This window comes from Triticum aestivum, chromosome 7D, assembly GCF_018294505.1.
Source record: "Triticum aestivum cultivar Chinese Spring chromosome 7D, IWGSC CS RefSeq v2.1, whole genome shotgun sequence".
NCBI classification, from domain to species: Eukaryota; Viridiplantae; Streptophyta; class Magnoliopsida; order Poales; family Poaceae; genus Triticum; species Triticum aestivum.
In genome coordinates this window covers 90,698,685-90,711,066 of record NC_057814.1, presented here as the reverse complement: position 1 = coordinate 90,711,066, position 12,382 = coordinate 90,698,685, and the positions used below count along the sequence as shown (strand labels likewise).

The 12,382-nt window shown below is 48.2% G+C and overlaps 2 protein-coding genes across 2 annotated transcripts; one reads left to right on the top strand and one right to left on the bottom strand.

The window, feature by feature from the left end:
* Positions 1–200: 200 nt before the first annotated feature.
* Positions 201–12,002, bottom strand: LOC123170875 (uncharacterized). The gene is made up of 5 exons (XM_044588603.1): positions 11,165–12,002; positions 10,791–11,065; positions 10,215–10,715; positions 387–466; positions 201–276 (listed from the first exon to the last, which is right to left on the bottom strand). The coding sequence occupies exons 1-5, from the start codon at positions 12,000–12,002 to the stop codon at positions 201–203; spliced, it is 1,770 nt and encodes a 589-aa protein (XP_044444538.1).
* LOC123163674 (uncharacterized) lies at positions 1,176–2,258 on the top strand. Its single transcript, XM_044581031.1, has 2 exons — positions 1,176–1,215; positions 1,681–2,258. The coding sequence occupies exons 1-2, from the start codon at positions 1,207–1,209 to the stop codon at positions 2,230–2,232; spliced, it is 561 nt and encodes a 186-aa protein (XP_044436966.1). The 5' UTR covers positions 1,176–1,206; the 3' UTR covers positions 2,233–2,258.
* Positions 12,003–12,382: the final 380 nt, after the last annotated feature.

Below are 12,382 nucleotides of genomic sequence, written 5' to 3'. Positions count from 1 at the left end.
TTTTAGTATTTTCAGTAGACACTTAAATATTTACGTTTCGGCACAACAATTCCAATATTAAAAAAATCAAATTTTTTATTGAATTCAAGTGAATATTTGGGTCATTTGGCTGAAATGGAAACTGAAATTCACTGAATTTCTGTGATTTCGGTTGGTGCTGAAATTTTTCTGAATCTGAAATTGAAAACCATGCTCTCTAGTCAATTGTCACCTGAGCTTGGAACAAGAAAATCACCTAGCAACGGGTGCAGAGTGTTGCATCTCAGAAAACTGCAGCTACAAAAGTAAGCGCATAGATCAGGCTAAAGTTTTGTTCGTGATCTTCATTTAGCCATCTAGAGAAGGAATGTTTCAAATTCCAAAAAGACCATCAACGGGCAACGTACTCAGTAGCACGGCCAGCCGGAGCGTGATGACCTCGCCAGCGCTTGTATCCCTCCAGCGCGTCCTCCGCGCGCTGCCTCACCTGCTCCTCGGGAGTATTTAACCAAAAACTACCAAATTTCACGGACATGTGACAGAAAACTACCACTTTACGTTTTTGTGCGGAAAACTACCAAATTTGTCCTAAACCGTGGCAAAAAACTACCAACTCGTGTAAGCGCTCGCTTCGCCCGCGCTAACCCCGAATCTGACCGGTTGGGCCCGCGAATTAGTTGCCACGCTGGCAACGGACGGCCGCCGCGCGTTGACGGCCGTTAACGGCCCGTCCGCTGTCGGAACGGCGGCTGTCGGTGGTCCAATAAGTGAGAGCGAGCTCAGCCACTCGCTCAGTCTCTTCCTCCTCGCTCGCTCTCACTCGTCCTCATCCTCTCCCTCTCCCTGGTGCTGTTAGCTAGGTCAGCCTATCGCCGTCGCCGCCGCGGCCATTGCTGCCGGTAGAAGTTGAGGATGCCATCCTGGAATGACGAGGAGAGCTCGGACGAGGACATCAACATGGTTTCAATGGATCCTCAGCTCTTTGTAAGTGCATAATGGTGGAACAGAGTTAGGGTTAGGGTTAGTTCATCCAAATTGGAGATTCCAATTTGCTTTAGGTTTGATTCAAAGTTTCGTTTGCAGGAAACCCCTGACAGTGTGGTGGAACCAACTTTTTGTGGTTCTTACACTGAATCTGAGCCGACGTGCATGATGCATCATCAGAGGCCGAAGAAGATGGTGGATTTTGAAGGTGCTTTGACTGGGAGGCGATTCCTGGGTTGTCCTATGCAGCAGGTATTTAATCTGGAACGCTAACTTGTTTTGCTGGTGGAGATGTGTGATGTGTTTTGCTGCTGGAGATGTGTGGTGCAGCATGTGGTGCAGAGATGTGTGATGTGCAGAGATGTGTGCTGTAGTTTACAACTGAAACTTGAAAGTGCCATACATATGCAGAGATCTTTAGTGTACTGTGAACTGAATGTATTAGTTAGGTGTTTTCTGAATATAGCTGTTAACTGAAAAAGAACAGAGTTAAATGAATTTATATCTACTGCTAAATATAGCTGTTAACTGAATTTATCTCTGATGCTAAGTCAGGTGATGTGTGCTTACTGTGAAAGAATTATGTTTGCATAATTCAGAGAGCATATTGATGTAAACAAAGGGTTTCAGTTAAATGAAATGACTTTATAACTTTAGTTATCTGTACTAATTGTTACTAGTGCTTTGTGCTTAATTGTAAAATAATTGCTTCTGTAGGATGTAGGTGTGAACTGTGGGGTTGTGGAGTGGGTGGATGGTCCTTGGCCAGAGATTCTACAAAGGTGCCTAACCAGGATTTGGGACATGTACCATGAGCAGAACTTGGGAAGGGTGAATGACAAACAAGCCCATGAGAAAGAGGTGGCCAAGCTACAGAAGGAAATTGATTTCCTGTCAAACAACTACAGCCAGTTGGTGGAAGATGTATCCAAGCTATTTGACTATCAAGATGGCAAGATGTCTCATGACATGGGCTATACCAGTCAGGCAATCAATGAACTAAATGAGAAGAAGAAACAACTTGAGGATCAGGCAAAGATTGAGTTAAGTATGGAGAAGATGAAGCTTGCCAAGGAGCAAAGGTGCATTCTTCAAAGCCAAGCAGATATCATTCAGAACATGAGGAAGGCCATGAAGGAAGTGGAGGGGGAGAGGGACCTACTAAGGCAAGAGAAGAAGAAGCTGGAGTATCTGATTGCTGATCTGCTCAAGGCTGGGCATGCCAGCAAAGATAAACTGGAGAGGATCAAGGCAATTATGAATGAGTGAAGTGGTTGGTGTGTGGGTTAAGTAATTAGTAGGCCTATATATATATATAGCTGGCCTTGGAATGTCATGCATGATAGGTACTTAGGTGTATATTTTGGGAAAGTTTCATGTGCTTTTAGAATGGTATGAGGGAGGGAGGTACTGTTATGGTTTAAGAACTAGTTGGTTTTATCTATGATGTAATGACTATTATGTTAAGACCTACTATGCTAAGTGAGTACTGTAGGGGAACGCGGCAGAAAACAAAAAAATTCCGACCTACGCACCAGCCCAGGACCACTATGAAGACTGCATACAAGGTTTGATCTTTTTCGTTACCGACTCGTAGCGCAGCGGGAAGTAGAGTCGATGACGATCGGTGGTGCAGATCCCCGCAGCTAGGATTTACAACGTCCCAACCGCGAGGATGTATACCCTCATCTGCTCCTCAGACAGCCCTCCGGGAGGCGGTCGAACAGCCCCCCGGACGGTGTCGCGGACAGCCCTTCGGGAGGACCTTCGAAACTCGAACGGTCACTCGGACAGCCCTTCGGGAGGACCTTCGAAACTCGGACGGTCACATGGACAGCCCTTCGGGAGGCACTCACGAACTAAGACCGAAACTACGATCTCTCTACAGAGTTGCACACATACGGTGTCATCTATCCGGCAGGGCTTCGCCGTCCAGAACTAGTTCCTACCGGAACCCAGACAGCCTTTCGGCTCTACGAAACTATTTCGCGGGGAGGGAGAGAGAAGCCAGATCATTGCATGGCACTTGTATGTGAGAAGGGATGATCCTTTAGGCAGCCCCCTCCACCCCTATTTATAGGCCAAGCCCAAGGGTGGCTTCTCCAAGAAGCCAAGGGGGGAAATACCAAAAAGGCCCTCAAGGTGGCTTCTCCAAGAAGCCAAGCAAAAAAGCACTTTCACTATTCATGACGACATTTTTCAGCGTCCGTTCGAACTGAAAATATTTATGTGGGCTTAGAACATTTCCAGTACCCACTAAAATAATTTTCAACGCGTTCCGAAACAATTTCGGTTTAGTGATTTTCATCTGCGAAAAGCAAACAAGAATGCGTTTTCACTATTCATGAAGACAATTTTTCGCGTCCACTAAATCCGAAAATATTTCTGTGGGTCTTAGAATAATTCCAGTACCCACTAAAATGATTTTGGATTCGTTCTGAAACAATTTCAGATTAGTGAATTTCATCTGCGAAAAACAGCCAAAGCGGTACCGGCAGCTCCGAAACATTTTCGGTTTTTATTTCTGAAAATTCCAAAAAGTTTCCAGAATGATTCTCGCACCCTCCAAGAATTATCAGGCATGTGCCGAAACCATTTTGACTTAATGGCATACCCCGAAAAAACTTTTTTGGTTTCACCGAAACTCATCCGGTGACCTCTCTCTGCGGTACGATTCCGCTGTCCGAAACTTTTCGGTGTCCGAAACTTTTTCGGTGATTTTCTCTCAGACTCCCTGTCTAGTATTCAGCAGATAGATGACCCTTAAGCGTGTGAACCTATAGGTTCGGTGAAGTATAGACATGAACTGGAACCCCTTCCGATCAATGATCAACATCGGAGTCGTGGACACCCATATTGACCCCTATACCCACACGAATGAATATTCGAGTGAACCTCCAGTTGCAGTGAGCTATTCCTGTTGCTTCGCGATATATCACAAACACCCGAGGTGAGATTTATTGCATGCCCATGGACGAACAATTTGTCCACCATGCAAGTTAACTCGTTACCGGTTTTGTTCTCTTTTCTCGTTTCCGTGTTCCGGCATCCCAGTGATCAAATCACACTGTGTCTGGCCAGACGATGATGGATACCGTAATACCGAGAGGGCCCGAGAATATCTCTCCATCGTCGGAGGAGCAAATCCCAATCTTGAGCTATCAAGTTACTTGACACACTTTTCCATGAACCCGTAAGCCGCCGTAATAGCCACCCATTTACGGATGACGTTTAACAAACCCCAAAGTTCATGAAGCAAGCATGAAGAAACTCGATATTCTCATGGTCTAAGGAATCATGCAAACGTTAACCATCTCTGTGTTATGTACCATTAACTTGTGACGAATGAATCTCTTAGCATAACATCATGCCGGGTCGATTCAACACAAATGTTCTCTTAACATTGTGCCCTCAAGGTTGCTGACATAGACATGCCCATGATCAGGAAAACATAACCATCATGCAACACTTGAGCTAGTCTTAGAGGCCAGACTAGGAATACATTTTACCGTTTATTATTCCACACGTGCATATGAGTCTTCCTCCGAGCCTCGTGGTTATTGCAGACTCGAGAACCATAGCAGTTATAGCATGGAACATAAACATAATTATGAACTCGGAGATAAATAATATCATTTATTATTGCCTCTAGGGCATATCTCCTACAAGTACTCATGCTAAGTTAAGTAAGTAAGAATGTTTTATCTATGATGAGGCTGTTTTACTCTGCATATATCATGTGTGGATAACTGACAGTAGTGACATAGTTGGAAGTAGCAGGTATAGCAAAGTAACACACATATATAGCAAGTAGCTTAGATAGTATCTGAACTAGCATAGATGTACACAATACATTCTATATGTATAAGTAGCAAGTAGCAAGTAACATATATAGATAGTCTGACATAGATAGATAGTACTGCCATTCATAGTCTGACATAGATAGGAACTAGTAGTAGATAGTGCCTGACATAAATATAAATAGCAACTAGTAGTAGATAGTGCCTGACGAAACTGAACCTAGGAACTTACTGAACTTACGAAAGTTCAGGACTGACGAAACTGAACATTAGTGCACTGAAGTAACTGAAGGCAGCACTTCACTCCTCCTTCTTCAGCTTCTGCAGGCGCTGGGAGTGGCGCACCGCAATCACGGCCGCCCTCTTCTTCTTGGCCGGCACCGGCTCTAGCACATCTTCCTCGCCGCCATCTTGTTCTTGCTTCACGACGACGCCGTCTGGGAGATCGGCGACCTCCGGCAGCGCATCCACGTGGATTGGGAGGTTCCTATCCCCCTCCACGGCGTCGAGGACGGGAGCCAGCAGCTGCACTCCAGGCTCGTCGTCGGAGAGGACGACGACCTCATCCACCTCGTCGTCAGAGTCGTCAGAGGGCTCGTCCTCATCATCGTCACTGGACTCGCCGTCAGAGTCGTCAGAGGGCCCAAGGACCCATGGATTGCGCCTCTCCCAGTAGGCGTTGTTGATCGGGGCTGGGACAGCGAGGACGGCGTCGGTGACGTGGTCCGCGGCGGCCGGCACCATGGTGGATGAGCGGTACATCCACCATCGGGCGCGCTGCCTGGGGTCGGGGGAGAGCTGCACCTCGCGCATCGCCCACAGCAGAATGGTCGGCGGCGGGATGGTGCGACCGGCAGGGAAGGCACGCTGCTTTTCAGCAGCTGTCATCACCTTCATGAGGCCGTGGGCCTGGTTCCTCAGCATCGCCAGACTAGGGAACTAGCGCGCGATCTCCCTGTATTGCGCGCGCATCTCCTGGTTGTTGCCGGCGAGAGCTTCGATGGCCAGCTGCCAGTCCATGGCGACGGCGGTGGGGGTGGTTGTCGGCGGCGATTTCGACAGGAGAGAGGGGGAAGTGGAGTGGGCGATGCGAGCGGCGAGTGGGCAAAGAGAGTGGTGGGTGGACACGTATTAAAGCCGTAGAATCTGAAACGTCTGGTGTTACTCAACGCTGCCGGCTAACAACATATAATAAGTTTGGCCGATGCTAGTCAAACAAATCACAAGCACTAGCCCATTGGTATTGAACGCATGGTTACAACCAACTGGTCCTGGGTTCGAGCCCCAGGCCAGACTTTTTTTGTGCAGATTTTTTTCTTTCTAAAATGAATTTGGCAGTAAATGGCAATGTAACTTCTGAACTGTTTAAATGGCAATGTAAAACAAATAAAACAAGTTAAAACAATTTCAAAATGCACCTAAACCATACATTCAACATTGTCCACAAGTTCACATGTCTGAATTTAAGCAGGCTAGTAGCACAACACACATTTAGTAGCAGAACACAAACTTAGTACCATACACTCAAACTAAGTAGCAGAACACAAACTTAGACACAACAAGAGTTCAATAGTTTCCACTAGCATTGAAATAGGATGCAAACTTGCTAGGAGGTTTCCTCTTCCTCTTGCCTGCCAATATCCCTGGTTCTCCAGTGGATGTTCTTGGTGCATTGAATGTTCTTGTTGATGTTGATCCTCTTGGAGCTCTTGTTGATGCTGATCCTGTTGCAGGTGCTGGTGAAGACCTGGCTGCTCCTGCTGAAACTGTTGATGTTGAACCTCTCTTATTTGCTGCTGTTTTTCTGTTCCTCATTGCTTTAGGAGGTGGAGCAGATGATGCTGGCATCTGTGAAGTTTGCTGTTGAGGTGGTGGTTGTGGAGGTGGATGTGTAGCACTAGAGGAACCCCTAAAAATTTCTCTATTCTCCTGCATGACAAAATTAAATTAGTTAGTAAATAGACCAGAACTAAAATAATTAAACAAAGAATGCATCATTTTTGAATGACCTGATGTAAGTTCTTTCTCATCTCAAGACTAGGTTTTAGATCTTTCCCACAGTTTGTATATCTGTGGCCTTGTAGACCACAATTGTTGCATGTAATTGTTCCCATCCTGCTTGTGTCCTTTGGTGCAGGCACCTCAAACTGGCCCTTTCTCCTAGCTGTCTATTTCTTGCCTGCTTTTCTTTGAACACTGGGGGCTCAATATCCTGAGTATGGGTGTCAGGCCAGAATTCAGGACCAGGGACAGGGTACACTATGTCTTTGTATGCTTCAATATATAGTGGTTTTTTGAAAAAATCATGCACATAGTCCTCTGGGTGCATGTGAAGTTTGCTCATTGCTGCTATTGCATGACTGCATGTCACACCTGTCATGTCCCACCTCCTGCAGTCACATGATTTAGTAGCTATGTTCACACAATACTGATTTTCAGCACTAGACACTTGCCAGATGTCAGGACCAGCCCTATGTGCCTCACAAAATTTGGCATATTTCTTATTCTCCTCTAGTTTCTCTGAATAGTTGGGTGTGATCATCCACCTGCTGTTCTCTGTTTTTTCCCTAGTCTTCTGCCTTTTGATCATCTGCTTAGTCCTAATTCCTTCAAACATAGTCCTAATTGGTTTGGCCCTAACATCAAGGATCATTTTGTTGAAAACCTCACTAAGGTTGTTCACAACAAGATCAGTTTTGCAATTGTAATCCATTGCAGACCTACACCAAGTCTCCTTTGGAATTTTTTAAGCCACTTCCAGGCATCCTCACACTCTGCTTTAAGCTCTGCCATTGCTAATTCATGGCCATGTTTGGTGAATGAGTAGCTAGCCTGATCTACTAGCTTCTTTAGTTCTGCTCCTCTGAAACCAGCTGACTGAAAATTTGCATATATGTGCCTGAGGCAGTATCTCTGAGGGGAATCAGGGAACACCTCATTTATAGCCTTAAGAAGACCCTGATTGTAAATTAATAACCATGGTCATGAACAAAAAGAAATAAAGCTACTAATAACAATATATATCTGAACTACTGGCTAAGATAGGGTGCATACCTTTTGCCTGTCAGAAATAATGGTGTAGGTTCCAAATTTGCTACCACTTCCAATGCAACATCTTAGCTGGGTTAGGAACCATGTCCAACTCTCTGAATCTTCCTTATCAACCACACCAAAGGCTATGGGGTAGATGTTGTTGTTGCCATCTCTTCCTGTGGCTGCAAGAATTTGTTGTCCAGTAGTTAGCTTGATGAAGCAACCATCAAGCCCTGCATCCATACCCAAATTAGCTACCATAAATTTACAACAAGATATTTTAAACAAAATGCAGTTATAGATTTACCTATAAAGGGCCTGCAACCATTAAGAAATCCTTGCTTTGATGCATGCAAGCAGTAGAACATGTACTTAAATCTAGGAGTTGGGGCAGGGTTTTCTGGGTCCTCAAATGTTGTAACTACACACCTGCTACCAGGGTTTGTGTCAAGAACTGCTTGTAGGTAGTCCCTCAGTCTATAGTACTGCTCCTTCTGGTCACCTTGTACAACCTTAATAGCCTTCCTCCTAGCCCTATAGGCCACACTCTTTGATACATCAACTGAAAAATTGACTTTGCTGTTTTTAATAAGTGAACCACAGGTGCTCTAGGATCTCCTCTAAGAGAAGGCTCAACTGCTTTGGAAAGCCACTTAGTAGTAACCTTTGTGTTCTCTGCAGATGCTGGACAAGTGTGCTCCATGTTACACTTCTTAATGCAAAATGTTCTTTCATGAGCTATCCTGGAGGCACACATGTAAAATTCACATCCATGCTCTCTCTGTGAACACCAAACAATAATTCTTGTTGGAGTGTTCCTGTGGTAGTGAAAAGACCTCAAAGTCCTTATATGAAAATCTCTTAATGCTTCTCTGAACTGGTAAACACTATCAAAACACAAGCTCTTGCACAAGAGTAAATGTGAATTGGGAATTGAGGGGTCAAAATATAGCCTTTCCTTCATCTTTTTCTTACTACTCTTTGTCTTTGGCTTCTTCATGAGGTATGGTAGTTCAACTTCATCTTCTTCTTCCTCATCACTTATGCCTGCATCACCAGCAAAACAAAACTCATCTGCTTCAGGAAACCAATCTTCAAAACGTTTTATCTCTACCTCATTGTGACATCTGCTAGTTGGACCAGGATTCTTCACATGTTTCACAATAGCAGTAGTTTGCAATGTTGTATCCTCTTCAGAGGCACACTCTATTTCCATTTGTTGAACAGCTTCAGCACTCCCATCTGAATGAACTGAATGCTCAGAAAAAAATTCAGACACTTCAGTGTCTCCTTCAAAGTGGTCCAAATCTGCCTCTCTTTGAATCCTGCTCCTCTCAAGCTGAGCCTTTCTATCATCTTTATGCACAACCATTTTCACACAGCAGCTCTCTTGAGTGTTCATGTAATTCTCATTAGCCTGTGTACTAATTCCAGGTTCAACATCTCTCACAACCCTTATGTTCACAACCTTGACATGATGAAAATACTCCAACATTTCATGAACACTAGCTTCATTACCTAAATACTTTACTCTTTCAGATCCAATTCCCTCCTCCTTCACATAGTACATGTAATCACTCTCCCCATAACCTTCACTAGCAATGAGTGATTGTAGAGTAAGCAAAGAAATATCTGACTCAACTATACCCCTTTTCACAGGGTTTCTTCCTTCTAAATGAAACCATATATCCCACTTCTGGTCAGCCAAACTGCACAAATAAGTGCTCATGAATTGAATTGAAATTGACTGAGCTACAACTGCAATACAGTTTACTACACATGTCCAACTAACATAAACAAACACATCTTACTAATCTGCCAGATTGAAGCAGCTAACCAAAGGCCCAGCAGATGATACTTGCATACCTGCAACCCATTGGCGATGACTGGGAGAGCGGTGCCTCCGGCTGCTGCGAGCCAGCCTGCGTTGAGAAACTGGTGCTCCCCAACCAATTATCGACTGGGCCGCTGGCCATCGGTGGAGGCGCGGGCGAGGCAGCAGCGTCCAAACTTGTGTCAACGCCGCCAACGTCGCCGCCGCCAGCGCCGCCACCCTCCGGAATCAACGACGACATGGCGGCCGCCACCTAGTTCAAAGAGAGGGAGAGGAGGGAGAGAGTGAAGCGAGAGGGGAACGAATCAGATCTTGACCCGCACCCGACCGACAGCCGCCGTTCCGACAGTGGACGGGCCGATAACGGCCGTCAACGCGCGGCGGCCGTCCGTTAGCCTGCGTGGCAACTGATTCGCGGGCCCAACCGGTCAGATTCGAGGTTAGCGCGGGCGAAGCGAGCGCTTACACGAGTTGGTAGTTTTTTGCCACGGTTTAGGACAAATTTAATAGTTTTCCGCACAAAAACGTAAAGTGATAGTTTTCTGTCACATGTCCGTGAAATGCGGTAGTTTTTGGTTAAATACTCGCTCCTCAGAGGCCAGGAGCTGCTGCAGCGTTGCCGTCTTGGCGCTCTCCAGCTCCGCCTCCACCGCGGCGAGCTCGGCCTTCGCCTTCACCAGCTCAGTCTCCGCGGCACGCTTCCCCGCGGTGAGCTCGGCCTTGGCCTGCACCAACTCTGCCTCCGCGGCGGCGAGCTCGGACTTCGTCTTCACCACCTCCTCCCAAGCCGCAGCGCGCTCGGCCTTCGTCTTGGCCGCCTCCGCCCGAGCCGCAGCGAGCTCGGCTTTCGTCTTCACCAACTCCGCGTCCACCGCTCGATTTGCCGCGGCGAGCTCGGCTTTGGTCTTCTCCAGCTCTGCTCCCGCCGCGGCGAGATCGGACCCAGCCTTCTCCCGCTCCGCGTCCGCCGCCCGCTTTGCCGTGGCGAGCTCCTTCTTCGCCCCCTCCAGCAGCTCCCGCAGGGCCGTGGCGTCGCGCTCCCTAGCCACCAGCTTCTCCTCCAGCTCGATCACGTAGTTCGCGGCCTGAACACAAACAGTATGGTCGATTGGACTCCGGACCGGACAAGCACCTGTCGATGGAACAATTTCTTGCAATACCTGCCGAATCGCTGCGTCGTCGGTAGGCTCGTTCGCGGCGAACGCGCGCTCCAGCGCCTGCCCGACGCCACACGGCAGCAACCCCCGTGCAGCCTCCCTGTCCGTGGTGTGTCCGTCGTGCCTGTTGGGCACACTGGACAGCACTGAAAGAGGCAGAACCTCTTCCCTGCCGTTGGCTTCCTCCCAGGTCCTCTTCCTCGCCGACGCCGACGCTTGCGCGGCCACCTTCTCCGCCGGCATTGTCTTCATCATGTCATGGACGGAGGGATCCATACCTATATACAACACCAAGTCAGCAACTTGAGGCTCGATGAAACAGGGGAATCAGAGGGTTTTCGATGTTCAGACTTCAGAAGTTCAGATACCTTTGGAACAGTGAGTTGAAGAAGGCGGCGGCGGCGGCGGCGGGGATGCTGTGGTTATCACGGCGGCACAGACGGCGGGGTTGCTGTTGCAGAGACGACGGCGCCGCCCTGAGCACCTAGCAGGGAGCAGGTTCCTGAGATCAACAGCGGCGCCACCATAAGCACTTATCAGCTTCACCGCCGATTCGTTTTCCTCAGCGGTGAGCCTCAGGTTTCTGAAGGAGCTCTTGGGCGGCTCGCCCCACTCCACGGCGCAATGCCACGGCTCCGGCGCCGACAGGAAGAAGAAGTCGTGTCTCCAGCGTCGGATGGATTTGCAACCCCGGTTCGGCAACCCCGTGAAGCCCAAGCTGGAGCTGCCCCGCTTGGATTGGAAAAAGTACCACCCTTTCTCGTGCTTTTGATCCATGATGGACAGGTGGAAGAAGCGCAGGAACACCGCGAGCGAGGGAGGGACGTCGGTGGACTCGCAGAGCACGAGGAAGCCCGCCATGAAGCGCCACCCGTTGGGCGTGACCTGCGCCGGCGCGATGCCGAAGTGGGCGAGGACCGCACGGAAGAAGCCGCGCAGCGGCACGCGCATCCCGGCCTCCAGCGCCCGTGCGTACACGCAGATGGCCCCCGGCGGCGGCGTCGAGTTCGCGCGCAGGTCGCCGGCGGGGCGCGCGGTGAACTCCTTCGGCACGCCGTACTGCTCGCAGAGCGCGTCGATCTCCTCCTGGGTGCGCAGGAGCGAGTCGAAGCCCTCGGCGCCCGTGGCCCTCGTTTCCTTGGCAGCGTGGCCGGCGACGAGTTCCACTGCGGTGACGGCTTCGTGCTCCGGGTTGACGGAGGAGGAGGAAGGCATGGTGCGCGTCGGTGCTCTCGCCAGCCGGCGGCGTCGCCTCCTTTCCTGCCCCTGCCCTGTTCTGCAGACTGGAGACTGAACTGCAATGACCCCTTTTGGACTCTCGTTTGACCTCTTTGGGCTTTGTTGGTTGGTCAGCTGTTTTGTTTTTCCTACTCTCTTTTTAGCATGGCCCATGGGTTCATATCTTTTAGTTGAAGTTAAAATTCCCAAGGACTGTAGAAGAATCCTAATTTCGATCCTCAACAAAAAAAGAATCCTAGTTTTGAAGAATTGAACCCTTATGTTTAGGAGTAGCTGTAGCTTAATCAATAAAAATATATTCTGAATTGATATTTGTAGCCATACGGTCAAGGTATTTTCATCAATTTGCTTCTTGT

What these genes read in the sequence shown, in the direction of transcription:
- LOC123170875 (XM_044588603.1), bottom strand. Translation starts at nt 12,002, where the DNA reads ATGCCTTCCTCCTCCTCCGTCAACCCGGAGCACGAAGCCGTCACCGCA. An exon ending in ACGACGCAGCGATTCGGCAG is followed by an intron (nt 10,716 to 10,790) that starts GTATTGCAAGAA and finishes GTTTGTGTTCAG; the next exon opens with GCCGCGAACTACGTGATCGA. An exon ending in CCGGCTGGCCGTGCTACTGA is followed by an intron (nt 277 to 386) that starts GTACGTTGCCCG and finishes TTACTTTTGTAG; the next exon opens with CTGCAGTTTTCTGAGATGCA.